Source organism: Nelumbo lutea, chromosome 1 (genome assembly GCF_056320005.1).
Source record: "Nelumbo lutea isolate HS-2025 chromosome 1, American lotus-T2T, whole genome shotgun sequence".
In the NCBI taxonomy this organism is placed as follows: Eukaryota; Viridiplantae; Streptophyta; class Magnoliopsida; order Proteales; family Nelumbonaceae; genus Nelumbo; species Nelumbo lutea.
Window position 1 is genome coordinate 127,917,897 of NC_142684.1, and position 26,518 is coordinate 127,944,414.

At 37.8% G+C, this 26,518-nt stretch overlaps 1 protein-coding gene across 1 annotated transcript in view; it reads right to left on the reverse strand.

Moving 5' to 3' along the window:
• Positions 1–2,560: 2,560 nt before the first annotated feature.
• Positions 2,561–26,518, reverse strand: part of LOC148877462 (mitochondrial inner membrane protein OXA1-like) — a 67,370-nt gene continuing 43,412 nt past the window's right edge. The window contains exons 4-9 of the mRNA XM_088941674.1: positions 18,855–18,945; positions 11,979–12,023; positions 11,158–11,216; positions 6,467–6,542; positions 6,201–6,332; positions 2,561–2,803 (exon numbers count right to left, since the gene is read on the reverse strand). Coding sequence (XP_088797800.1) covers positions 2,609–2,803; positions 6,201–6,332; positions 6,467–6,542; positions 11,158–11,216; positions 11,979–12,023; positions 18,855–18,945 — 598 coding nt within the window. The 3' untranslated portion in view covers positions 2,561–2,608. The remainder of the gene's footprint in view (positions 2,804–6,200; positions 6,333–6,466; positions 6,543–11,157; positions 11,217–11,978; positions 12,024–18,854; positions 18,946–26,518) is intronic.

Below are 26,518 nucleotides of genomic sequence, written 5' to 3' on the forward strand. Positions count from 1 at the left end.
AAGTTTTGAACCTAAGTCATTTGATTGCACCACTAATTGCTTAACCATTGTGGCAACCTCAATTACTTATTAAAACATGTTTTTTTTTTTATATTTAAAGTAATTTTCTTGCCTTGGTGGATGTTTCCCAACAAATGATACAAATTTGATTATTAATATTTATATAATAATAAGATGGATACAAGTTCAATTTATTTATTAAAAATTAAGGAATACATTAACTTGTATACATAATAAATATCATCTAAATCTATATATAATAAATATTAACTAATGAATGACTTCAAAAGATATTAACTAATAAATATTAGTATGTATACACATGCATTTTAGTTGTATTATTTTTCAATGGTTACTAATTATATTCCAATACTTCATATAAATCATTAAAGAATGATTTTTTATGTTTAAATAAATTAGTTATAATCACATAAAACTCATTTTTATTACTGTTCATATTTTTTAAAGATTTTTTGAATTGTCTAGTATATCTATACATATCTTGATTTTTTATCCGTATCTATACGTTTCCAAAGCATATCTTAATACATCTCTTAAAATTACCTTTTTGATACACCTTGCGTTTCCAATACTTTGAATCTTGATTCAATATTTGGACTGTCTAAACTGTTCAAATTGGTTTTAGTTTAGATTGAGTCCAATGCAAACCTGATGCATTGATACTCGGACCGGATATTGATTCAGTCCAAGCCAGTCTAATATAAATACATTACAAATGGACCAACCTGTTGAAATTGATTTTGATTCAGACAGATCCAACGCAAACATGGTCCATTGAGACACCCCTATTATATTGGCATGGATTTGCCCCAATGGGATGAGGAAGTGAGAGAATGAAGAGCATTCCCCAAATGCCTCAAAATCAGAGATTCGAGGTCCTGACCAACCCCCTTGATCCAATTACAAAGAGATGAAATTTGGAATATCTCAATGCTTGGATTTCAATTTGGAACTGAACAAACAATTTAAAAACCTATGCACTGAACTAGTTAATTTAAAAACTTAGGTACTTACAAAATGAATGAATTTTTAGAGTAACTTCCTAAATTTCCATTATCACAAACTCACAGTTCAGTCAGATATTCTTATTGTTCTCGTGATTAACACCAAAACTTACCTCTATACCAAGGTTTAAAATATCAACAAGTATCATCTCAGCCAATACATATCGTGCCAATGGCTTCTCGATACACCCCTCCAGGGGTCATATCAGGTTAGACCATGGTTCAGAGGGTAGCCAAGCCTTAAACCGATCCCTCTCAACCGATTTTAGAAAAAAAATAAATAAAACTTAAAAAAAAAGTACCAATACTTCGGCCTGAACCTTGCTCTATACTAGAATACGGTTGTCGCATACTGAATTTCTTTTTTACCCACTCACTAGAAGCACGCTTGTTATTTGGCTAAGAACCCCAAGTTGGTCAAACTTCAAAACATGGGTTTCTTAGTCAAAACATCAAAAAACCCAAAAAGAAAATTAATCCCCTATCTCGAAATTACAACTCTCATAAACCCTACGTAATAAAAAATACAAATATATCCCCAGTTCCCTGAGTTAAAGGATTCTCCAAACATGAGACTTATCTGCATCCCGAATCGATTCAGCTAGTGTTAGATCCATTCATTATTCAACTAAACAGAAGCAATCAATTCCGTCAATATATTTTGCAAATGAAGTGGAAAAAGAGAACTGATTTGGGCACATCCCACTTTTGATAATCCAGGCACATCCTTACTGAAAAGAAATGTTTCTAACTCGTGATCAACCCAGCACCTGGCCAGATTTCCAGGTCCGTTTCACTTCCGAGCCAGTCACATGCAAAATCCATCAACTCAATCAATAATCCACTGAACCATATCATCCAGCAAATCATCAATGGAATCACAGGTTACACATTTATTATTTTCTTGTATTTTTGGCCATTTCCATCATTAATAACAATAATTATATATATTTATTTTTGCTTAATATGATGAATATGTAATATTCGAGACATGCCCAATTTTTCTGTAATTTTCTATATTTTCAGTTTTTCTATATTTTTTTATTTAATTTATGACATCATAAGTTTCCTGTTTAACTTGGATGATTGAATTGCTAACTTGCCACCCAAAAAGAAAAGTGCTTCTATTTCTCGGTCGGTTTTAACACTGCTGAAAAGAGAAAAGGAAACCATGTTTACAAGGTTCCAAATATCACACAGTCCGATACACCAGATGGGGTGTATCGGACTTTACAACAGGGAATTTTACTTCTTTTTTTTGGTTTCTTTTTCAAACTTGTTCAGAGGGGTGTCAGTATTAGTCTCATCTACCCCCTGAAATAGGTCAAACCCCAAACTCTAAGAATTTCATATATCGGTGACCCACCAATATGATATGTACCAGCTGATTCATCGCAAAATTTTGATCCTTGGTTTACAAAAATAAAAATTAATACATAGCAGTGTTTTAGTCTTTTGAAGGTAATGTGGCCTTCTGGTAATTATGGTGTGCCCCTATGTCAAAAGTAGTATGTGCCCAAATGACTCCACTGAAAACATAAAAAATCATAAAATGTGAAAACTCTCTAATTAACTTGAAAGTATCAACAAAATAGAGTCCAACCAATGGAACTGAAGCATAAATAGCTGCTGCAAAATATAATGCCCTTTTCCACATCATGGTAGCATACCTTAGGGAAGCTCATTGTGAAAGGAATAGTAAGAACAGCAAGGACCCTGGACACATTCTTCATGGTGCCAGCAACAGAATTTCCTTCCATACCCTCTTGCATATTGCACTATAAAAAGTGATAGAAACCAGTTAACTGAAGAGTAATGCTAAGCATACAACATAATTTTCTTGTATGCCTTACAAATGCATCGTACAAAACATGACATTGTGTTATTTTAAATGGATTCAACAATTTTCACCACTGGTGCGTCCAACACAATATTCTAGATATGTGATTGAGGTGTAACATGGATTTGTAAGGTATACAAGGAAAAAAATGTATGCTTACTATTTTTCTTTACTGAATACTGGTAGAAAATCATAGCAAGAAAAAATCAGTCAAACAAAATTATAATAGCACAATAAAAACCAAGTGAAGCAGATTAAGACCAGTGATCTGTGATGTGAGAACAAAATACAATTAAACTCAACCATAACCCCAACTATTTGGAGTCATATACAAAAATCCTGCCCAGACATTTTGCTGAATGAATAGCCACGTTTTCAATCAAATTTTAAGTCCTTAGATTACTTTATTTTTTTATTGTTAGTCCTTAGACTATTTCTTACCTTCAATCCTACTTGCATCCAACTCACTCCTCAAACTCAGTCCTTTCTAATCTTTTCCACTTTTCCTCTCTCTAATGTTCTAAGTTTCTTTTTTTTTATCAGCTCTAATGTTCTAAGTTTCTTGGAGAGTAGATTATTAAAGTATATTGGTGGAAGGAGACTCTCAATTGGGAGGTTACCACTAGGAACTCTTGAACCTAAGAGTTACCACCAAAAAAAAAAAAAAAACCTCTTGATCCCATGAGTTCTAACACTAAATAGCAGTGGCAAAGTTAGAGCTTTGGATGCTTGATATACCTTTCATTATTCATATTTCATATTCTTTATGACCAATTAATAAAGTGAACAGTAACCAATAAAAAAATATTTCTTTGGAGTGTTTGAATTGTTGTACTATTCTTATTTCTTCTTTATTAATAAATTTCTTGGACACATGCAGTATATGTTCTATGTATGTTTAACTATTTATTTTATACATAGGCACCCTGTCTTATAGATTCTATAAAACAGTGATAAGGTCAGCAAATGCTGCATGGAGCAGAGTTTTGGATGGTCAAGAAAATATATGTTCAGAAAATCTCTGTGGCAGAAATTCATGTACTAGAAAGGATAGGGTCAGAAATGAAGTCTTTGAAGGAACCTAGGAGTAGCTCCAATAGGTGATAAAAATGAGTGAGGGCAAACTAAGATTACTCGTGCATAGAAGACCATCTACAGAACCCATAAGAAAAAGTGATTTATTGCAAATTGAATGGGCTAGAAGGGCTAGGGGTAGACCAAAAGGGACATGGGCTGAAGTAGTAAGTAATGATATAAGCACTCATAATTTAACAGTGGATAAGGCACTAAACAAATTATGAAATAGGATTTATGTAGCCAACCCCATATAGTTGCGATAAGGCTAGTGATTTAAAAGGCGCGCCTAGGTGCACAGGTGAGGCACATTTTAGGGTATGTGCCTTGCCTAGGTCCTAGGCATGCACTTGATGTGCCTTGCACCTTGACCCAAGCATGCGCCTTTTGAAAATTTCACGCCTTTTCGCTCGCTTTTCTCACTCACCAAAGCTCCAAGAACCCCTCCAATTTGCTAATGTTGTTGATTCATTCATCCTAATAAAATATCTTCTTAAAAAGCAAATAAAGTAATAAAATCATTATTTTTTGTGTGAGAACTAAGAATTTAAGACCCTAACATGGACTTAACTCGAGGGGCATGGCATGGGGGTTTGGGGGTAGAGTCCCCGACCCATCCGCCAGCCTCAAAAAATGAAAAAGCGACAAATTTTTGAAAGGCGTACGCCTGGGCTAAGGCGCAAGGCGCACCAGGTGCACGCCTAGGCACACCAAGCATGCACCTTTTCAATGGCCTGCGCCTAGGACCTAGGCAAGGCGCCTACCCTAAAATGCGCCTCACTTGTGCACCTAGACACACCTTTTAAATCACTGAGAAAGATCTTAAAAATATTTAGACATTTAGAACGAATTGTTCTTTTCTTTTTTATATTATACTCACCTAGAAGCAAGGACATAAATAGTCCTTTGAAACTAAGATTCCAGTGAAAATAGCCAGGAAGTTGGAGAAGATTATGAGGGATTTTTTGTGGGAATCAGGCGATGAACAGAAAGACCATTTAGTGAAGTGGGAGCAAGTTTGTTACCCTAAGGAGTGGATTAGGTATAGGGAACTTATTAAAGAAAAACAAGGCCCTTCTAGGGAAATGGCTGTGGAGATTCCCTTGTGAAGAAGATAGGTTGTGACATAGGGTCATTAAAAGCATTCATGGTGAAGCAAATAACGGCTGGGATGCAAAACTAGCCCCCAATGCAGCTCCAAATTCTCCTTGGAAGGAAATCTTTGAGATATATCCAACCTTTCTTCGATTTATCAGGTTTGATGTTGGTTGTGGCAATAAAGTCTTATTCTGGGAAGACCTTTGGGTTGGGGATGTGCCTCTTATGGTCAAATTCCCAGACCTCTACTCCCTATCAAACCATAAAAACAAACCTGTTGCTAGGTTTACTTTGCTTTCAGATCTGGGTATCTCTTGGGATTTTGGATTCAGAAGAGGGTTGAGGGAAAATGAATGTGAGTCTCTAGTGCTTTTGATCTAAACACTTAAGAGGGTTTACTTAGACCAATCTATAGCTGATTGTAGAGTTTGGTCCCCAACTTCTGATGGTTTATTTTCCTGTGCATCTTTCTTTGGCTTGCTTACTCACATTGATCTTATGGGGTGAACTTCCCAGTGAGAGAAATCTGGTCTAAACCGATCCCTCCATAAATACAAGGTTTCTGCTGGGAATTGTTCCTAGGGAAGGTAAACACTTGTGATGTGCTACAGAAAAGGAGACCAAACAATTGGTCATTTCTTGGGCTAAAAACATCACATCAGTACCTTGGAAGCTCAAATTTATCTTCAGAGAAATTGACATACTCGCAAGGAGGATCAACTCTCAGTTTGGTTGGGTCAAACGGGATGCAAATGGGATGGCAGATACCCTAGCAAAACAAGGGGCAAATAGATCTTCATTGTATTGGGCAGAATTGAAACTGATTGCTGGATATTGCAGTTTAGATTAATGTTTCTCGGAAATCTTTATCTATTGTAACTGAGTTTCTCTGTTATTAATAAAAATTTCTTGCTGATCAAAAAGAATAAAGTAAAAAAAATAAAAACGATGTATTACCGCATTAAGTAGCAAATTAGTCAGACCACAGAAATGGAAGGAATAAATGATACATTCTGTAGAATACTTCAATCTGATTTCAGAATTAAGTTCAAGGAGAAATAAAAAAGATAGACTTCACAAGGTTTATCAAAACCATGCCAGGATCCTTCTAGGCAAAGATTCAGCAATAGTTGGAATAGTTGGTATGACAAAAGAGTGCCCACCTCCACAGTTATCAGAAAGATCAAAGATGTTAGAATTGGAAAGATGTATAAACTATCTGGAGTAGTGAGATCGGTAAACCAAAAAGCTCCACCACCTTTGAAAGATGGAACCTTCTCTGCCATGTTTGAAATCTACAAAAATAAAAAATAAAATGACTTTGACTTTCCTGAGAATATTTGAAATAACTACAAAAACAAAAAACATAATTGGAGTTGAAATGAACAGTTGTGCTTCATAATATGGAACTGAGACTTAAAGATCTTACAGCCGTGAAAAAGCTGATGAAAATGGGACCTTGGATAAAAAGTCCCTTGAATGGAGTAAATGGAGAGACTCCATACCTGCAGCAACCAAAGTAAACAAAAAGAATAAACGCGGGCAGGAAAATAAAGCACAGCACACAGTGAGGAAAAAGAGATACATACTTTATGATATACAAAAGAGGAAGGCAGGATATCTTATATAACAGATATGCCAATATGGTATATTAAGGAGTATGCATCTATTATCATCAGCCGCCAAATTCAGAGAGCATGCATTTATAAATGTGGCAGAAATGCAAACACAAAGACGATGAGTGGAAAAATAGAAAAGACATGGTCAGAAATGAAGTCATTCAGAGGAACCTAAGAGTAGCTCCAATAGGTCATAAAATCAGAAAGTATACTAAGATGGCTTGCTCACATGCATAAAAGCCCATCAGCAGAACTCGTAAGAAGAAGTGATCTATAACAAGTTGAAGTGGCTAGAAGAGCTAGAGGAGACTGAAACGATGGATTAAAATGGTAAGGAATTATTTAAGCACTCATAATTGAACAAGGAATGTGGCACTTAACAGAATGGAAAGGTGAAACAAGATTCATGTAGTGAATCCCATATAGTTGGGACAAGGCTTAAATGATCATGGTGAATATATTAATACCAATATTGTGAGACCTAGACTGGACTTGGGAGTTGGACTTTTCAGAAAGTCAGTCAGGCCAAAAACTGGATCACGTCAATATCCAATCTTGCATTAGTTGACTTGGTGAAGTATTAACTATTACGTAGAAATATGTACAAAGCCGCCTTAAACATTTAAAGACATTTATTGAGTATCCAATTTTTTTTCTTAGTTTCATAAATTACTCTTGTCGTCTTTTCATTTTGTACATTCTATGGCGACATCATCCTCAGTTTTTTTATTTATTTTTTCATCATCAACAACTTCCGTAATTTTATTAAAAGATAGGAATAGTTATGTCAAGGAAGACAAACACTCTTATCTTCCAAAGACAACTTAAGTCCTCAAAGAAAGAAAGGAAAAAAGAAGCAAATTAGTTACAACTTAGCACAGAACATTACATCCCTTTCTATCCCCTGTTTAGCTAGCCCATCAGCTATAGAGTATCCTCAATTTTTTTATCAATAACCGAATTACATTAGAATTAAAAAAGATAATTACAAGATTAGGAGAGATAAACTTTCTTAACTCTCCACAGAAGAATTTTGCTATTACAATTGAGGCCAAACAGTTGATTCCTTCCCACCCCTTGTTTTGCTAATACATCAGCAAACCCATTTGCAATTCTTTTAACCCAACTGAATTTCACATTCATATTTTGTATCAGCCACTTGAATCTCTCCTTTCCATTATTAAAAACCCAAAATATTTTTTCTTCCTTTTGCAACCACTTCACTATCAGCTTTGAGTCACCTTCTATAATCAATTTTCTTACACTCCTGTCCTCTACATTTTGCAGTCCCTTCATGACAACTATAACCTCAGCCCTTAATGAATTACCTACTCCAACTGGGCCTGAAAATAGGCCAACAATTCTATGTTCACTATCTCTAAACGACCCTCCAATACTAGAGGGACCTGGTTTACTTGCACTACTCCATCAAATTTTAGCTTAATGTAGTCAGTCATTGGTGGAGACCAAATAGGGCTTGTATTAGACTTATTGTTAGACATTTGTATGCCCTTAGCTCCAATAAGATTGATGTACATTATGACATTTATTGTAAATGAATAAAGTACATATTTGATTTATGTTCTTATTGTGTGTTTCTGTGTAATACCCTTAAACTGGACACTTATGAGACTCGTGTTAGTTTAGAATGTTCACAGCCGTTGGATAAGTTTGGGGAGATTTATCCTGCCAAGGCTGACACTGGTGTGCTGCCAAATGTTGGGGTGGCCTATCTTAGCCGCCAAGGTGAGACCCAAGGCACATGCAATGTAGGTTTACTTGAAACCCTGAACCGGACCAGATTTCCAATATTGCCCTGGACCTTGGAGATTGATGGGCAAAACTGGAAAGTTACACCTGACCCTAGACTCGATTATGATACTGCACTAGGTGTCGGATTGGGGTGTCTTTGATATGCCAATCAGTGAGATCCTTAGAGGGGGTCAAAACCTGGGTATGTTGAGACAGTCTGAGAATTCATCTGAGTGGGTGATCATAGTGACAGAATTAGCCTCTTTGTCGGACAAAGGTAATGATCGGGGATGCACTATCTCTGATGGAAACCAAACTGTCGACAGTTGATTTCAACCGTTGAAATTTGTTTTGCAAAATATATTTATATACAGATATACATATATGTTATGGTTTCAAAATGTTTGCAAAATGTTTTAATTCCCGGGATCCATGTGAGCAGAGAGTGCAACACTGTTCCTTGAGCCGAGAGAGATGTCCTCTCTTGTCAGGCAGTGTTTGACCATTATGGGCTGAGAGGTTAACTATAAGACCATTGAGGGTAATACCTGATGGGCTAATCTTGCATCTTCCCATAGTCCCTGGGTTTTTATAAGGTGGCTTGGCTTAGGGACCACTTAGTGTAAGTGTTGGGCCCATTAGGAGCCCATGTGATGGGCTTAGGGGGTGCACTGTCCATAACAGTGTATTTGGCCAGGCCTTGTAACAAAGGCTGTGCTGAACCCATGTGGCTGATGTGTAGATCAATGTTTGGGTCCCACGCCATACAAAGAAGCCCAACTGGTCAACAGTTTGGAAGCATACTGAGCACCCTATTTCGAACTGGGTTGATTTGATCAGTTAAATTAAGGGGCGGATCTGAGATTAGATTAGCAGATAGGATAGAGTCTTAACCCTATCCACTCAGAGAGTCTAGATCTAAATGAGATTTAGATCTGGAAACCTCCTAATAAAATTAGCTGAGGGCTGATCTGATATGCAGATAAGATAAGGGTCTACTCTTATCACTTAAAGGGAATTCAGATCCAAATATGATTTGGATTAGCAACTCCTAATGGGATTAGGAACTGATCCCTTTAAGATTATAAAAGGAGGGGGTGGCAACCTCTAGACCACATCCTCAATCTCAGAGCAAGAGTTACAGAAGAGAGAACATAGCATCCAGTGAGACTGCACTATTTTCTCCTTGCCGCCTCCTTCCTGCCACCGCCATAACTGCTAGTTCGATCTCCTCTTTCAAGCAGGAACGATCAAGATTGAATCTTGATATCAGCCTTTGAAGAAAGGCTGATCTGAAGTTGTGCTCACAGCCTCCAGCGAATTCTTGTGAAGGGTTCGGTTCATTGAACGAACACTGTTGATTCTTCTCCAACATTCACTGTGTCATCTTCAGTGGGAGCAGTCTTTGGAGTCTTTCTTTGGGCGTGAACACCTTCGTTGGGAGATATTGTTTCTCTGTATCAGGTATATCCCTCTCCTGCTTCTGGTTTCAAATCTGGTTCGGTTTATGGTTCAAGATTGATCCTTGAAAATGCAAATTTTCTAAAACAGGGAATGTGATTCCCAGATGAGGGGAGAAGAAATTTTTGAAATTTCGCCCAACCTACCTGTAGGGTTCGGCCATCCATATGATGGATTTCTCATCCCTTCACTTATGACAAACAAAACTGGCCACATAATTTTTCATAATATCACCTAATGAGAAAGCAGCAAACAACTCCATAAACTTAACCCAATGTATCACTCTCATCATGATTGTTTCAATGACAGCCTCTCTAGTTCTTTCCATCCCTGAAAACAGTCTTGCATTCCTTCTCAAATGGTCCACTTCATTGCAGTCCTCACACATCTCCATAACACTCATCCCCTTTTCTTTGGCCACATCAAGAAAGTAGAAGCAAACAAGCTTTGCACATTAGTCAAAGGAGACTGCCTACACCCAAGCAAAGAGAAAAACCATTCTCAAATAAAAGTTACAAAGGGGCAAGAGATTAATAAGCAAAAGCAAATTTCTCCATTGGCCTTACACATAACACACTAGTGACGGGATAAACACCAATTAGTTATTTTCCTTTGGAGTAAATCACAGGTATTGATTCTTTCCAGAAAGACTTCCCAACAAAAACCTCCAACTCTTGGAGGGATGGGATTGCCCCAAACCTCCTTCACAAGAATAGGTAGCCCCAGTAAATCAAAAGGTTGAGCAAGAGTCTTAAAAAAAGAATCACAGGAATAGACACCAGATGAAGAAAGGGTCCAAATACGACTATTAGGTTTCGAGGAATCCAAATAGAACTCATCGAGGATATGAAGCAAGTCAATAATAGCATTCAGTTCTAAATCCTCCACACTCCTCAATCTCAAATTCCAGTCAAAGCCAATTCTTGAATTTGAAGAAACCATGAAAGAAAACACATGTTTATTTTTATATCTTGATAGGGCATAAAACATAAGGGAATTTATCTTTCAAAGAGAGGTTACCCATCCAAACCAATTCCCAAAATTTTATAGGATTGCCAAACAAAGACCAAACCTAACAAAATTTTATATGTCCTTGTATACACATGCATTTGTATCTGCATGTGTATACTGAATAATTCATTAAAGGTTAAAACTAAAATTAATCACTTGACATTCAGAGCTAACAACTATGAAAAGCCGAATCAGAATATCCAGAGACAGATATGAAAATTTGACAAAACTATGTTACCCAGATTCTTTCAATAAGGAACATTGATAAGTTACTTACTCCTTGAACAGTGCCTTCATTCGTTTCTGACCCTCAGTCACAGCCTTAGGATCCATTGCCTGAAGTAGATAAACATATCAAGCTGTGTTCTCAAAGTTGATTAGTATTCTACTGTATTTACACATGAAGTCCAAACTAGCCACTAGATCAACCTTGGATAGTTTAACAATGAATGTGCACATGAACATTATGTAAGGTGTTATGATCCACCATTTCACGGGCCCCAGCTGGAAGCTTCCTGTGTTATATAACTATATATAATTAGATTACCATGCTCACTTTTCTACATGCCTAATTACTAAAACTTCTTTCATATATTTTTATTCATCAACTAAAATAATGTAAAACGGTTAGATAGTTAAGACAAATTGACCAACTAATATTTGCTAGATAGGACCCATTAAATGGTACATCTCCTTATAACCATAAGAGGGGTCAATGCTCAAATTAATAAACTGTGTAACTTGGGGTGCATTTGGATAAAATTTTAGAAGAAACCTTTAATAGTTTTTCTGCTTTTGGCAGGCAAAAAAACACAAGGAAGCTTAAAAAATACATTTAGTAACATATGTTCAAAATTTTGCTTCTCAAACAAAAAAGAAGGCAAAAATCCCTGCCCCATTCCAGATCAAACCTTTTAACTTGTCCAGTCCAAACAAAAACAAAAGAGAGGGACAAGAAGGGAAAAATAAAATTTTAGAAAAGGTGAAGTTTGCTACTTTTCACAAACCTGAGGAAAAATGCTTACCTACTTAGTAAAAGTAGAAAAAGAAAGTTTTTCCATCATGCAAAGAAAACAATAAAATATTAAGTGTCCATACCATATCTATTTGTTGTTTAATCTCCTCCAAATGCGGCCTCATCAACTGCATAATGTCACTAAAGTTACCAACAATGGGATGCCAAAAATGCAATTCTAGTTTTGAAGATAATCACAAATAAAAGATTTGTTAAAAGAAGTAAACAAACATTAGCCAACATGAGAGACAAGAAAAGAAAAAGAAACTTTGCTAAAGTTTGCCTAGGTAACACCAAGGTGATATACTAATGTAGGTCATTAATAGACCTGTTCATGGGCCGGGTAGCGCGACGGCCTGGCCTGGCCCAGCTCGTTATAGGTTGGGCTTGGTCATAATTTTAGGCCCGCAGGCTTGGGCTCGAGCCTAAAGAATCGGGCCCGACTTCTCTTCAGGCTGGGCCCAAGCCCGAGCCCAACTTGATACTATATATTAAATAATAAAAATATATTTTATTTAATAAAAAATATATATACAATATTTTTTCTTTGTTCTTCTCTTTTTTTCCAAGTAATAGTGAGATGTTTATTATTTTTGAGTTTTGAAGGTTTTTAATATAAATAAAACACTTTTATTGAATAAAAAAGAAAAAAATCCTGTTTTCAAATTCCTGGCTAGGCTCCGGACTTTATATGAGGGTCGGTCTCGGGCTCAAGACCTAGGCTTGATAGATGGGCCAGGCTCGGGCTCGGGCATGAGTGTATTCTATTTTTACATATGCAAAGCCCGGTCCAGCCCATGAACAGGTCTAGTCATTAATATTAAGCACATAAAATTCCTTAGTTAACATAATAATTTAAAAATGTATTAATATAAAGGAAGATAGCCTAAACAAGTCAATTAGGCTGATTAGAAGACCCAACCCGGACCGACCCAACCCGAGTTGGTCGGGTTTTCTTCAGCACCGGTTGGTTTCGGGTTGTCAAAAATCATAAACCGACTTAGTAGTTAGTTCCTAATTAGTAGTTACAACCTACTTAGTTCCTACTTAACTAAGTTGTCTCTATCCTAGTTACAACCTAACTTAATTTCTAGTCTTCTAGTTAGGAATGACATTAATGGAAAGTATTGTAAGACAACTAGACAAGGATTTTTTTTCGGAAAAGTTTAAAGAAAAGAATCAAAGGATCCTAGTTTTTATGGTCTTTTACACCAAATAGGCAACCAATTACAATTAGAATTAGGTGTCCTTTTTTACTTAGATTAGAAGGTTTCTTGAAATATACAAATTTCAGTCTTCTTTCTTTAATACAGTTTGACTTTCTATTTTCTTGATAACTTCTATTCTAACTTGGTCCGCCCCCCTTAGCCCCTCAACTCAAGCACAATCTCTAATACAATTTGACTCTCAAGAATAAAAAATTTGAAATTTCAATTTATTATAATGGTTGAACTTAGAGACGAAACCGACCCAAACCGACCCAACCCGACTCAAACCGACCAGGTCGATTTTGTTTAACACAAAGTCGGTTTCAGTTTCAATTTCAGGTAACCCGACCAGGTCGGGTCGGTTGGAAAAATCTCAATAAACCGACCCAACCCGACCCGTGAACAGCCCTAGGAGAAACTACATAGCCAATGTAACCAATCCATCACATGAGGAACCCTCTGAGTTAACCATCATTTCGCTCCACAATCCATATAAGACCCATACACCATGGTTTAAAATATCTATAAATGTCCTAATATTTCCACGACATATTTCCATTTCCATGGGTAGTGACATGAAATTTTATTGGAACCAACATATTTCACAATGTTACTAACATGTCTATAATTATAATATTTCCATAAGATATTTCAAACATTGCCAACATGACTTCTATATTTGGATGACCAACATTTCCACCAGAATTTACATTTTAAACCTTGGTCCCTACATTATGTTGAAGCCTTCACCTAGTGATATTAGATGTGCAATTTTCACTAAGTTCAAAAAGTAGTTGTATGAGACTACTGACAGCCCAAGCTGTAGTGTATAATCAATAGGAAATTAAGAGGATGAGAGGAGAGAATGAGAGGAGGAAGAGAAAAGAAGAGAAGAAGATTTCGAAGGAAGGATTTCAGAAAAGAAGAGGATGCTTAATCTGCCGCCCCCCTCTTTCTATTTATATTAATTCTGAAGTAAGGATAAGACTGCTTACATGGCAAAATTAAAATCCTAATAAAAGGCAACAATGAAAGTCATAATAAAAGACTAAAAGACTAAAGTCCATAAAAGACTAAAGTCCTAATAAAAGACTAACAACTAATTGTGGACTGACACTTAAATAACTAGTAGTTGTATACAGTACAATAGAAAGAGGGGGGGGGACGACATCAGTGGTTTCCACAACCTAGAAATGGCTTTCTAGCTAAAACATTATTTGCCTCCACTCTGGTGACCGAGTTTGCTATTAGGTTATAGGCAGATTCACTCTCAGGCTACAACAGAGCCTCGAATCACAAACTACAACTAGAAAAGTTGAAGAATCTCCAAGGAACATTCTGTGAGACAACAATAATTTGGATTAAGAGAGACAGGAATGTTATGTGTTGTGTATTACGTGTAAAACAACTTGACTTGCATCCATTTTATAGATTTTAGGGTGTCACCCTGAAAAGTTTCAGGTCTATTTGAATAGGGTCTTTGTACAGTCACGAATTTGAACTTAGTGATTGTTCATAGTTAGTTAACAATTAATAACTGTTAAATACTCAAATGGTGTCTCTTGATCACACACCTGATCAAGTAATGACCACTAGATTAAACTTAAAACATTAACGATCATGATTTGGCCTCCCAAAGGTGTCAATTCATGTCTTTACGCAAATTAGTGAAAATTCTGTCACAGGAATTGCAACCAGAATTGGATGTGATGCCAACTTCATAATTGAAATCATAGCCAGAATCACATTTGCAAATCTATCTCTTGCAACCAGAATCACAGTCATAATCGCATGTGATTATGCAAACCCAGCTTCACAAACTCATATGTGAATCTGGCTATTCAGTTGGATATTCACACGAGTTTAGCTTTGCAACTTGAATTCACACTTCCATTTATGGGACTAACCAAATATATGGTTCCCTTATGTGGAACCACGTGGGTGCACGCAAGATGCAAGCGAAGTGTGCCTTAAAAGAGCCTCATTGTCCACACGCACATTGCACAATAGCGAGTTTCTATACTCTCCTCTTCATACTTCTAAGAGTGTAAGCAAGCTCCTACTAAAAAGTTTAAATGAAGTCTTATAATTTTCCAATGTGAGACAAGGTACAAAAGAAAAAAAAAAAAATAGACAAAACAAGAGTTTGGGTGGGAATTTTTAAATTTTGCAATGCTATTTTTCAAAGTCAAAAAGATGTGTACAACTATGTAATTAATTAATCAAACACCCATGGAACTTAATCAAGAAATACCAAGGTGGCCTAAGATGTGTTGTAATGCATTCACATGGTTATAATACTTTCTTGTGTGACCTTCCAATAAAACACTAAAAACCAAATCACTTAGTGAGTGCATAACTGGGTGATTTGACTTCGATGAGTTTGCATAGTTACAACGCTTTCTTGTGACCCTCCAATAAATCACAAACATGCTAATAATCAAATTTAAAACCAAATCACCTTGTAAATGCATGCATTGATGATTTGGTTTCGATTACTCTGCATGGTCACAATACTTTTTTGCAACCTTCCAATAAAATATAGACATTCTATCAATCTAATGAAAGACAAAATTACCCAATGAGTGCATGCTTATTGTTGCTACCCCAAATGATACATGAAAATACCCACTATCATATGATAAAATGGAGACTACCTCTAGGATGCACTACCTTTCTAAGAATATCAAGAAATACAAGGGTTACCTAACATGTGGAGCAATGAGTCACATTATCACAAAACTTTCTTGTGGCTTCTAAATCAACACCAAACATGCTATAAGTCACGACAATTTCTTGTGACCATCTAATAAAGCACAAATATGCTGTTATCAATCAAATGAAAAGCCAAATAACCCAGCAAAAAAGCAAGTTAACAACTGACTATCTTATAAAATAGAGACTACCTCTAGGCCATACTGCCTATGGAAATGAGGTGATACAAGGTAACTTAAACATATAGAGCGACACCTAGAAGATAAAGCACTCATGGAGATTAAATGTGCTTTCTACAAAAAATGCATAAGGTGCAAATGCATATATGTCACATGGCAAAATATGTGACACATGGCACAACTACGGGTCAAGATGCTGATAAATATACGCCACATGGCATAATATATGCCTTGTGGAAAACTGTGAATATGGAAAAATATATGCAATGTGCCAAGATTTTCAACATATGGCAAGATATATTCCATGATGTTCACAAATATATGACATGTGGCATGATATATGCTTTGTGGCAAAATATATGCCACAGAGAAAAATTGGTGACGTATGTCAAGATATACGCCATGATGTCCATAAATATGACGTGGAAAATTTGTAAATATGGTAAAATATATGTCATGTGTCAAATTAGTGACACATGGAAAAATACATGCCAAGTTTTTTTTTTGATAGATAAAATACATGCCAAGTTTGATATCCACGTGTCAAAATATATGCCATGTTGCATTAATTTGTGCCACATGGCACAACTATGGGTCATTTGACATTTTTATATTATAAATTTCAACCAATGTTTTAAAAGGTGTGGGAGGCATATGCCTAGAGGCACGCCTCCAGGTGAGGTGGCCCCAAAATACCTTGAGGCATATGTAGAGGCATTGACACCTCTGAGACATACGCCTCAATTGTAAGAGGCGTACACCCATGAACTTTTTTCATGAGGTGTGCTAGAGGCATATGCCTCATACGCCTCACACACAACCTCATATAAAAAGACCAAAAAAAAGAAAAAAGAAAAGGAAGGGAAAGGGAAAGAAAAAGAAAGAAAAGAAAAGGGAAGGGAAGGGAAGGGAAGGGAAAGGAAGAGAAGATAAGGGGAAAGAAAGTGGGCCGGGGGCTTTGCCCAACCTCCTTTTGTTCGGGAGGCTTGCGCTTCTTACGTTCTCACGCCTCTAGGTGGTGGAACGCCTTGCATCACACCTCCATGTTTTAAAACAATGATTTCAACAAGCAACAAGTTGACACATGGAATTTATCATGTCACATGTGGTAAAGCAATACGGCATAAGTTGCATAATCAAACACTTATTAATGCTTTTAGTCTCAAGAGCATGTTTTCACAACAATAATTACCAAATGAAAGTACAAAGTAAAAGCATGAAACGTACTTCAGACTTTTACTTTGTACTTTTGTACTCTGAAAAACACAAAAGCAAAAGCTTACCCAAACATAGCCTTATAATCTTAAACTTTCTGAAATTATAATAATAAACAAACATTATTAAACTAAATTATTCAATTTGAGTTAAAATACTAGTTACTTTTTATTATTTTTCTTGTTTGTTACTTGTTAGGGTTCAATCAAGATGTTTACTGTCTTGAAAACTTGAAGACTTCAAAACCTGAAGTAATAAGCGTGGATGAACTCAAAATTTTGTCCAATATTTCATCCTTTCTTTTCTTTTCTTCTTTTCCTAGGACAAAACTAGAGGCTCAGCCCATCTATTTTGAAATTTCTTCTTTCTTCGATTTTTTTCTTCATGAACATGTTGATTTTCTATGTTTTAAATGAAGTTTATACATTTTTTATTGATATGAACATGTTGATTTTCTATGTTTTAAATGGAGTTTATACACTTTTTATTGATATGAAACCATGGAGGTAAACAAAAAACAACCCAGAGCCAAAAATGAACTTCATAAAGGTCAGAGAGGAAGTCTTCCACCAATTACTTTCTCCTCTTTAAAATCCAAAAGATATATTTTACTCTACTTACTTTGGGAATGACTACTAGAAAAGGATAAAATACCTATACGTTTCCTAGATACTTGGTTTGCACTAAGCAATGCATGTTTCTAGATACCTTTAACAGGGAAAATAATATCATACCACATTTTAGTAAACCTCTTCAAATAGGATCTAAGGCAGGTTTCTACTCAGGTTCATGTTCAAGCCTCTTCATTATTCAATGTTTAACAAATTTCCAACCCAAGTACCACTTCTATCTTCAAACCCATTTCTACTGCTAATGTAGAAATTGTAGATATCTGGGATTAAAAGGAGACAAAAAAAAGTATAGACATCTAGGATAAGATTTACTTGGTATGTAGACCAAATTCAGTAACCAAGATCTTAGACAACCATATGAAAAAAAGAAAAACATCAAAGTTTTACCACATTGAAAATCAAATAACAATGTTTTAGAGAAAACAGAGAAAAATTAATTCTATAATAGTCCAGGTTTTTCTGTATACCAATATCCGCTTATACTTGACTGAAAGTAGAAAACCGCAGAGGAAAAGTTATATGTTCAAAAAAGATCGCACAACTGGAAAGATACTTCCAGTCATTATGGACAGGTAGATACATACAACAGAATCCAACTATGATACAGAAAAAGGTATGATACCTAAGAAAACTGATAACCATTTACCAGTATCATATATGTGGTAATAAATCAACTAGTATTCATCAAAATTAATGTGGATTGGGGGTCTCATTGGTAAAAGTTCTTCTGGTATCATACCCTTCTGGCATCATAGAAATTATTGTACAAACATTGAAATTGTATATTGTTTTCTTTTTTTTTCCTTTGTTTTTTTCTATTATTTTTTAAAGATAAGTACATTGAAATCGTTCAGTAAATTAAAAATTGTACAGTTGAGGAGCAAACTAACTGTTAAAAGAAGCCATAGGTTATTTTAAGTACATTTACATCATGTAATCAACATGAGTAGAAAGGAGAGAAAACAACCAATAGAAGTCGAAAGGAAGAAACAAAAAGAAATGCAACGTACAGTAAGCTTTGAAGTAGCTTTGAGCTGATTTATCAGAAGTGGAACTGTAGCCCCTCGAATCAAGATGGTTGTTAAAGCTATGGATGCCCACCTGAGGACAGATACTATGCCTTAGAGAAAAAGAAATCAGAGTAAGAAGCTATTATAATTGTTGGTTCGGCTGTCTTAATTTGTTTGTTTATCTCTGTTGGGTCTTAAGTCATTAGTTATTGGGCCTTAGTTATTGGGCCTAATCTTATTTAGTGTTTTATTTGACTAGGTGTCCCATCACTAATCAGGGGCATTCTAGTCTATTTATGTAACATTCTGTAATGCTCTTATATATAATAGAATAGGGCTGGCTGAGAATAGACACACTACAGCAGACTGTAGCCATTCGGCTAAGAGGGATCTGTGTAGAACAGATCTAGGAGAGAGGACTGATCTCAGCAGTCCTAGAACTGTTCGTGGGTGAGGTTAGAGAGCCTGCGATAGTAGTGATTAGCACACAATAGAAGCCAACACAGCAAGTTGCAGGCTGCGGCAGCAGTGATTAGAACACAGCAGAAGGTTGCACAACAGATTATAGTCTACGACAGCAGTAATTAGGGCACAGTGCTGCTGTGTAGTACTCGGTGTTTCAGCTCTGTGACGGGTTCTCAGGACTGAGTTTACAGTGCAGCAAGTTCTGTAAGTTTGAAACAGTTCTCTATATATTGTGTTTACAATCTTGACATTTACAAGTAGGAGAAGATGTCTTCCATATCCGGGGAAGTGTCTTCTAGAGATGTTAGGACTTGTGGAAGGTCTCCTAATCTGGAGAATCCAAATCTGTACAGCCTACAGATCACAAATGTGTTGTTGGATGAGTACAACTTCAGAGAATGGTCTGTTTCAGCCATGCTCTTCATCACATCCCGGGAACTCACTGGTTACTTAGACAGGCAGAAGAAGGAACCCGAAGTGGGGAGTGCTGAATATGCAACTTGGCGCAAGGAGAATGCTACAGTTATGTCCTGGCTACTTGCTTCAATGACTCCAAGAGTAGCTAGGACTGTTCATCATTTCTCCACGGCTACGAAGATATGGGAAAAAGTGTCTAAAACCTATGGGCAGAAAAAAAATAATGCTAGAATTTACAGACTGAATCAAGACATTACTGCCTTAAGGCAAGGAGATATGAGTGTTGCAACATATTTTGCTACACTAGGACTATGGGAAGAGCTTGATCATCACCTTATTATTGATTGGGAGAATGCCAGAGACAAGGAAAAACATGACAAACAAGTTGAAGAGGGTAGAGCATTTAAATTTTTGGCTGGCCTAGATCCAATATATGAGAGCATAAGGTCCCAAATTCTGGGAAGGGATGAAATGCTAGACTTACATCATGTCTACTACCTTGTGAGGAATGAAGAGGTGAGAAGAAAAGAGATGCAGGTTGATACTCAAACTAAACTAGCTGAACAATCTGTGGAACATTCGGCCCTAATCTCTACAAATCAAAGGGGGAACAAGTACTTAGACAAGAGACATCTGAAGTGCACCCACTATGGAGGAGAAAGGCATGTGAAAGAGACCTATTGGGTTCTCTATCCGCATCTGAAGCCAGCTGCATTGAAGAAAGATAAGAAGCATCAGAAGGGCCAACCTGCAAGTGGGAATCTGGCTGCGAGTCACAGTGATGATGGTTCAAAACACTCATCCACAGTTACTTCCTCTTCCACAGGTAGAGGTTCTTAGCCGGGCCCTAGCCCGTCTAAGGACCAATTCTCTTGCTTCCACCTCCCTTGCTAGATTAGGTATTGTCTCTGCCTTTAGTGCAACTAGTACTATTGATTATGCCTCTTGAATTATTGATTCTGGTGCAACTGACCACATGACACACATGTCTTCTCAATTTTCTTCCTATCATTTAATGTCTGGCCAAGATAAGATGAGGGTTGCTGATGGTTCTCTCTCTACCATCTCTGGGAAAGGAGTGGTTGACCTAAGCAAGGACCTCTCACTCAAATATGTCTTCCATGTTCCCAATCTTTCTTCAAACATCTTATCTGTTTCAAAGCTTACAAAAAATTTGAATTGTAGCATAACCTTTTTTCCTACTCATTGTGTCTTTCAGGACAGATTGACGAAGAGAACAATTGGGAGCGGTCATGAGTGTGGAGGTCTCTACTACCTTGATGCAGACATCAATTCGGCCTTACAAACATCTACTACTAGTAGTCAGTCCAATGTGGAGTCAATAGCTAGGTTACATCTGTGGCATGCTAGATTAGGTCATTTACCGTTTTCATCATTGGAAGTGTTGTTTCCAGAATTATTTAAAGGTGTTTCAAGTCAAGAGTTAGTTTGTGAAGTCTGTCAACTATCAAAGCAATGTAGAACTATCTATTCAACTTCTAGTAATGAAATTCAAGCTTTTGTTGACTTAGTCCACTATGATGTTTGGGGCCCTTCTCCCATTATTTCTGTTGATGGCTTTCGATACTTTATCAGTTTTACTGATCATTATTCTCGAAGCACATGGATCTAGTTATTAAAAGCACGTGATGAAGTGCCACGGGTAACCATGACATTTTGCAAAATGATTGAGACACAATTTGGCAAGAAAATCAAACAATTCAGGTCTGATAATGTTGCTGAATATTTTGAAAGGTCCTTGAATCTGTTTATGGAGGATGCTGGAATGATTCATCAGTCATCTTGTGCTAGTACCCCCCAACAGAATGGGGTTGCTGAGTACAAGAATAGACACCTATTGGAGACTGCTCGAGCCTTACTATTTCAGCATAAAGTTCCAAAAAACTATTGGTCTCAAGCAATCCTTACTGCATCATATCTGATAAATTGAATGCCATCCAAGGTATTGGGGATGAAAACTCCTTTCTCTGTTCTTTGCCCTCACCTTCCTGACTTATCTCTTCCACCGAGAGTCTTTGGTTGTGTATGTTTTGTACATGTCAAGGATCCGAAGAAGACCAAATTGGATCCTAGGGCTACGAACGGAATCCTTTTGGGGTACTCCCCTACTCAGAAAGGGTACAAGTGTTATGATCCAGTCACCAAGAAAAAATATGTCACAAAGGATGTGGTATTCTTTGAGTCTCAATCCTATTTTCATTCTTCCCAAAATCCTCTTCAGGGGGAGACTAGTGGGATGGAAGAGGATTCTTCTATTCCCTCCTTTGTGCCTCTCTCTACCTCGGACCTTCCATCTTCTCCTCCCAATCCACCTAGTTGTGGTATTCCGGGTGAATCTAGTGAGGCTCCCATGGTACCAGCTACTACTAGTGATGTTGCAAATGTTACTGAAGACTCCAGGTAGAAAAGAGATATCAGAATCACCTACAACAGAAGGAAGAAGGGCCCCCTAACTCATGACAACAACCAATTGGACTCGGATCAACCTGTCTTAGAAACTCAAGGTAATCCTATCAATTCCTCTGACTTGGATCTTCCTATTGCCCTTCATAAGTCTATCCGTTCTTGTACTATCAGACACCCCATTGCTGATTTTGTGTCTTACTCACATTTGTCTCCTCGTTATGTTCTTTTGTGTCTGCTCTCTCTTCTGTGCATGTCCTTACTAGGTATTCTGAGGCAATAGCTGACCCAAAATAGAAAGAGGCTATGGATGAAGAAATGAAGGCCTTAATGAAAGCAGGGACTTGGGAATTAGTAGATCTACCAGAAGGGAAAGGCATTGTTGGATGCAAATGGGTGTTCACTGTGAAGCATAGGGAGGACAGGTCCATTGAAAGGTACAAGGCTAGACTGGTAGCAAAAGGGTTTACTCAAAAGAAGGGATTGACTACAAAGGAACATTTGCTCCGGTAGAAAAACTCAACACAATCCGAGTTCTATTATCATTAATTGCAAATTTCTCATGGGAGCTACATCAATTGGATGTGAAGAATGCTTTCTTAAATGGCGTCATACATGAAGAGGTGGTATTCATGGATCCTCCACCAGGTTATGGGTTTGGCAAGAAGGTATGTAGACTGAGAAAAGCTCTATATGGTCTTAAGCAGTCCCCTCGAGCTTGGTTTGAGAAGCTATGTGGGGCCATGAAGAAAGAGGGTTACACTCAAAGTGGGGCAGATCATACCCTGTTCTTAGGGCCAATCAGTTGTATGCTAAAAAGTCGAAATGTGATTTTGGACAGACACAAATTCACTATTTGGGACACATTGTCACAACAGGCACAATCAGTGCTGATCCAGACAAGATAAATTGTATGTTGAGGTGGCCTAAGCCCACAACTATCAAGGATCTTAGGGATTTTTTTGGGTCTTACTAGGTATTACTAGCAGTTCATTAAGGGGTACGAAACTATGACAGCCCCACTAACAAACTTGCTCAAGAAGAATGCATTCTAGTGGTCGGAAGAAGCGAAGAATGCCTTCACGACACTGAAGATGGCCCTTACGACACCCCCCATCTTGTCCCTGCCAGATTTTTCAATACCGTTTGTAGTGGAATCGGATGCATCAGGAAAGGGCGTAGGGGCGGTACTGTTACAAGACGAAAAGCCCATTGCCTATTTTAGCAAGGTTCTCTCACCACTGGCCTAGGGGAAATCCACGTACTAAAAGGAGTTAATGGCGGTTGTGTTGGCTGTGCAAAAATGGAGGGGGTACTTGCTGGGTCGAGCTTTCACCATTCGCTCCGACCAAAGAAGCTTACAATATCTAATAGAACAACTAGTTCTGAATGAGATACAACAGAAGTGGTTTGAAAGTTGCTAGGCTTTGACTTCACGATAGAATACAAAACAGGTCCGTCCAATCTGGTTGCGAATGCTTTGTCAAGGCAACATGATTGCTGTTAGATGGTAGCTTCTAGGCTCACTTATCCATTTATGAGTCAGCTGAGGGAGGAAGCCTCTAATGATGCTCGTCTCACTGAAATCAGAAACCAGATCCGGAATGGAGAACAAGTCCCACCCGGTTTCTCCCTTTGTAATTATTATAATTCGGCCTGCCTTTGAGTTCTGTTAGTCTGATAACAACCAAGAAGAGAGAAGAAGAAAGAAGAAAGAAAGAGAGAGAGAGAGAAAGGGGGAGAAAAGGAGAGAAGAAAAGTCTGGTTCGAATTAGGAAAAAAATCACTTCTCCCATTCAGTCAAACATGTTTTATATTACTAACATAATGTAAAAGACACATGTGCCCTTACTTAAGTGAGGGACACTAGTTCTAATATAATATTATAGATCAACAACCTCAACATAAGTATAAAGACAGAAATACCCCTACACTAACACTCCCCCTCAAGCTGGTGAGTATATATCATATAACCCTAGCTTGTTACATATGTAGTCCACTCTTCCCCGACTCAACCCTTTTGTAAATAAGTCTGCCCACTGATTCCCTGTGTTAACATATGCATTGTCTATCACTCCATTCAGCACCTTCTCTCTCACAAAGTGACAGTCAAGCTCTATGTGCTTGGTTCTTTCATGAAACACCAGATTAGAAGAAATATGAACTGCAGCTTGATTGTCACAATAAAGCTTCATTGGAGTGTTAATATTGTATCCTATCTCCTATAGAAGGTTCCTTAGCCACCCTAATTCACACACAGTATGTGTCATAGCTCTATATTCTGCCTTTGCACTACTTTTTGCCATGACTGTCTGCTTCTTACTTTTCCATGTCACCAGATTACCCCCAAGAAAAGTGCAATAGCCTATGGTAGACCTCCTATCAGACATAGAACCGACCCAGTCAGCATCAGTATACCCTTCTATTTCAAGATTTCCACCACTTTTGTATATCAAACCACGACCAAGGGCCCCTTTTAAGTACCTCACAATTCTTAGAACCGCATCCCAATGAGGAACCAGAGGTTTCTGCATGAACCGACTTACCAAACTAACCGCAAATGAAATATCTGGCCGAGTAATGGTTAGGTAGTTCAGTTTACCTACAAGTCGCTGGTATCTGCCAGGGTCTTCAAACACTTCACCCATATCACTGCTCAACCTAGTATTTGTTTCCATAGGTGTTTCAGTTGGCTTAGCACCTAACAAAACTGTTTCCTCCAGCAAATCAAGCACATATTTCCTCTGACACAAATTAATACTATGCTTAGATCTTGCTACTTCTATCCCCAAGAAATATTTTAATTTACTACAGTCCTTTGTTTGAAAATGTTCCTGTAGAAAAGTCTTCAACCTGTCAATGCCCATTTTATCATTCCCGGTAATAACAATATCATCTACATACACCACCAATAGGATTTTTCCTACCTAAGAGTCATGACTGAAGACAGAATGATCAACTTGGCACTATTTCATACCAAACTTTTTTACCACCTCACTAAACCTACCAAACCATTCTCGAGAAGACTGTTTAAGCCCATATATAGCCCTCTTTAGTCTGCATACCTTACCATCCTCCCCCTGACAAACAAACCCCGATGGTTGCTCCATGTAGACCTCCTCGAGCAAATCACCATGCAAAAAAGCATTCTTGATATCAAGCTGATAGAGGGGCCAATCATACATAGCAGCAAGAGAGATCACAACACAAACCGAACCTATCTTAGCAACTGGGGAGAAGGTCTCTGCGTGGTCAATACCATAGGTTTGGGAGTACCTTTTTGCAACCAATCGAGCTTTTAGGCGCTCAACACTACCATCAGGTAAATACTTAACAGTATAAACCCACTTACAACTGACAACCTGCTTCCCAGGAGGAAGAGTGGTGAGGTCCCAAGTATGACTATGAATTAGAGCTGAGAGTTCTTCTTCCATTGCACGACACCACCCTGGAGAGGCAAAGGCTTCCTGGACATCCTTAAGGACATACAAAACTGAGGATAAAGATAAGGAAGTCAGGTTAACATTGCCAACACCACAAATCGAGGATGTGGAACCATTAGCAAGGGTGACAGATTGTGATGTTGAGCAATGAGGGAAAAAAATACACTTGGAGTTCCAGTCATGTGATCGGAGGCTCCAGAGTCAATAATCTAGGGATTGGGTGTGGATGCCAAACAAGCCATACCTGAGTGTGCCAAAGTAGTCGTGTTATGCTGAGATGTGGATTGGACAAACCTCATACTCATCACAGGGAACACTCACCATCTCCTTAACAGGAACATCTGTGGATGTAGGAGGCATCTAATCAGCTGAACGATTCTCCTATCTGAAACTGGTGTCACTAGTCAAGGCATGATTGGCCCAAGTTGAGGGTGAACCATGCAAGTCATAGCAATAATTAATGGTATGTCCATCTATACCACAATGAGTACATCTCCTCAGACCTGAGCCACATCCTCTGCCACGGGCTCCCCCTGAATCTCTACCTCCAATACGACCACCACCACGGTTATATGTAGGTCCACCACCACCACTCCGGCCATATACCGAACCACTACTACCACCACGGCCAGACTGAGCTCCTCGAGCTCCACCTCTAACACCACGACCCCTTGACACTGCAATGGCTGATCTATCAGAAACATTAGAGTTCTCAGTAGGTCCAATGGAAGTCCTCTGAAGTCGAGTAAACACCTCTGAGAAGGAAGGAGAGCTGACCCTCCTAGTATCTGAGCCCGCATTGGTTCATACTCAAATTTCAGCCCCACCAAAAATCGAGTCACATCAAGTTGTTCTCTCTGTTGTTGCTGAATTTTAACATCAGAAGTGAGAGTGTGATAAACATTAAACTCATTA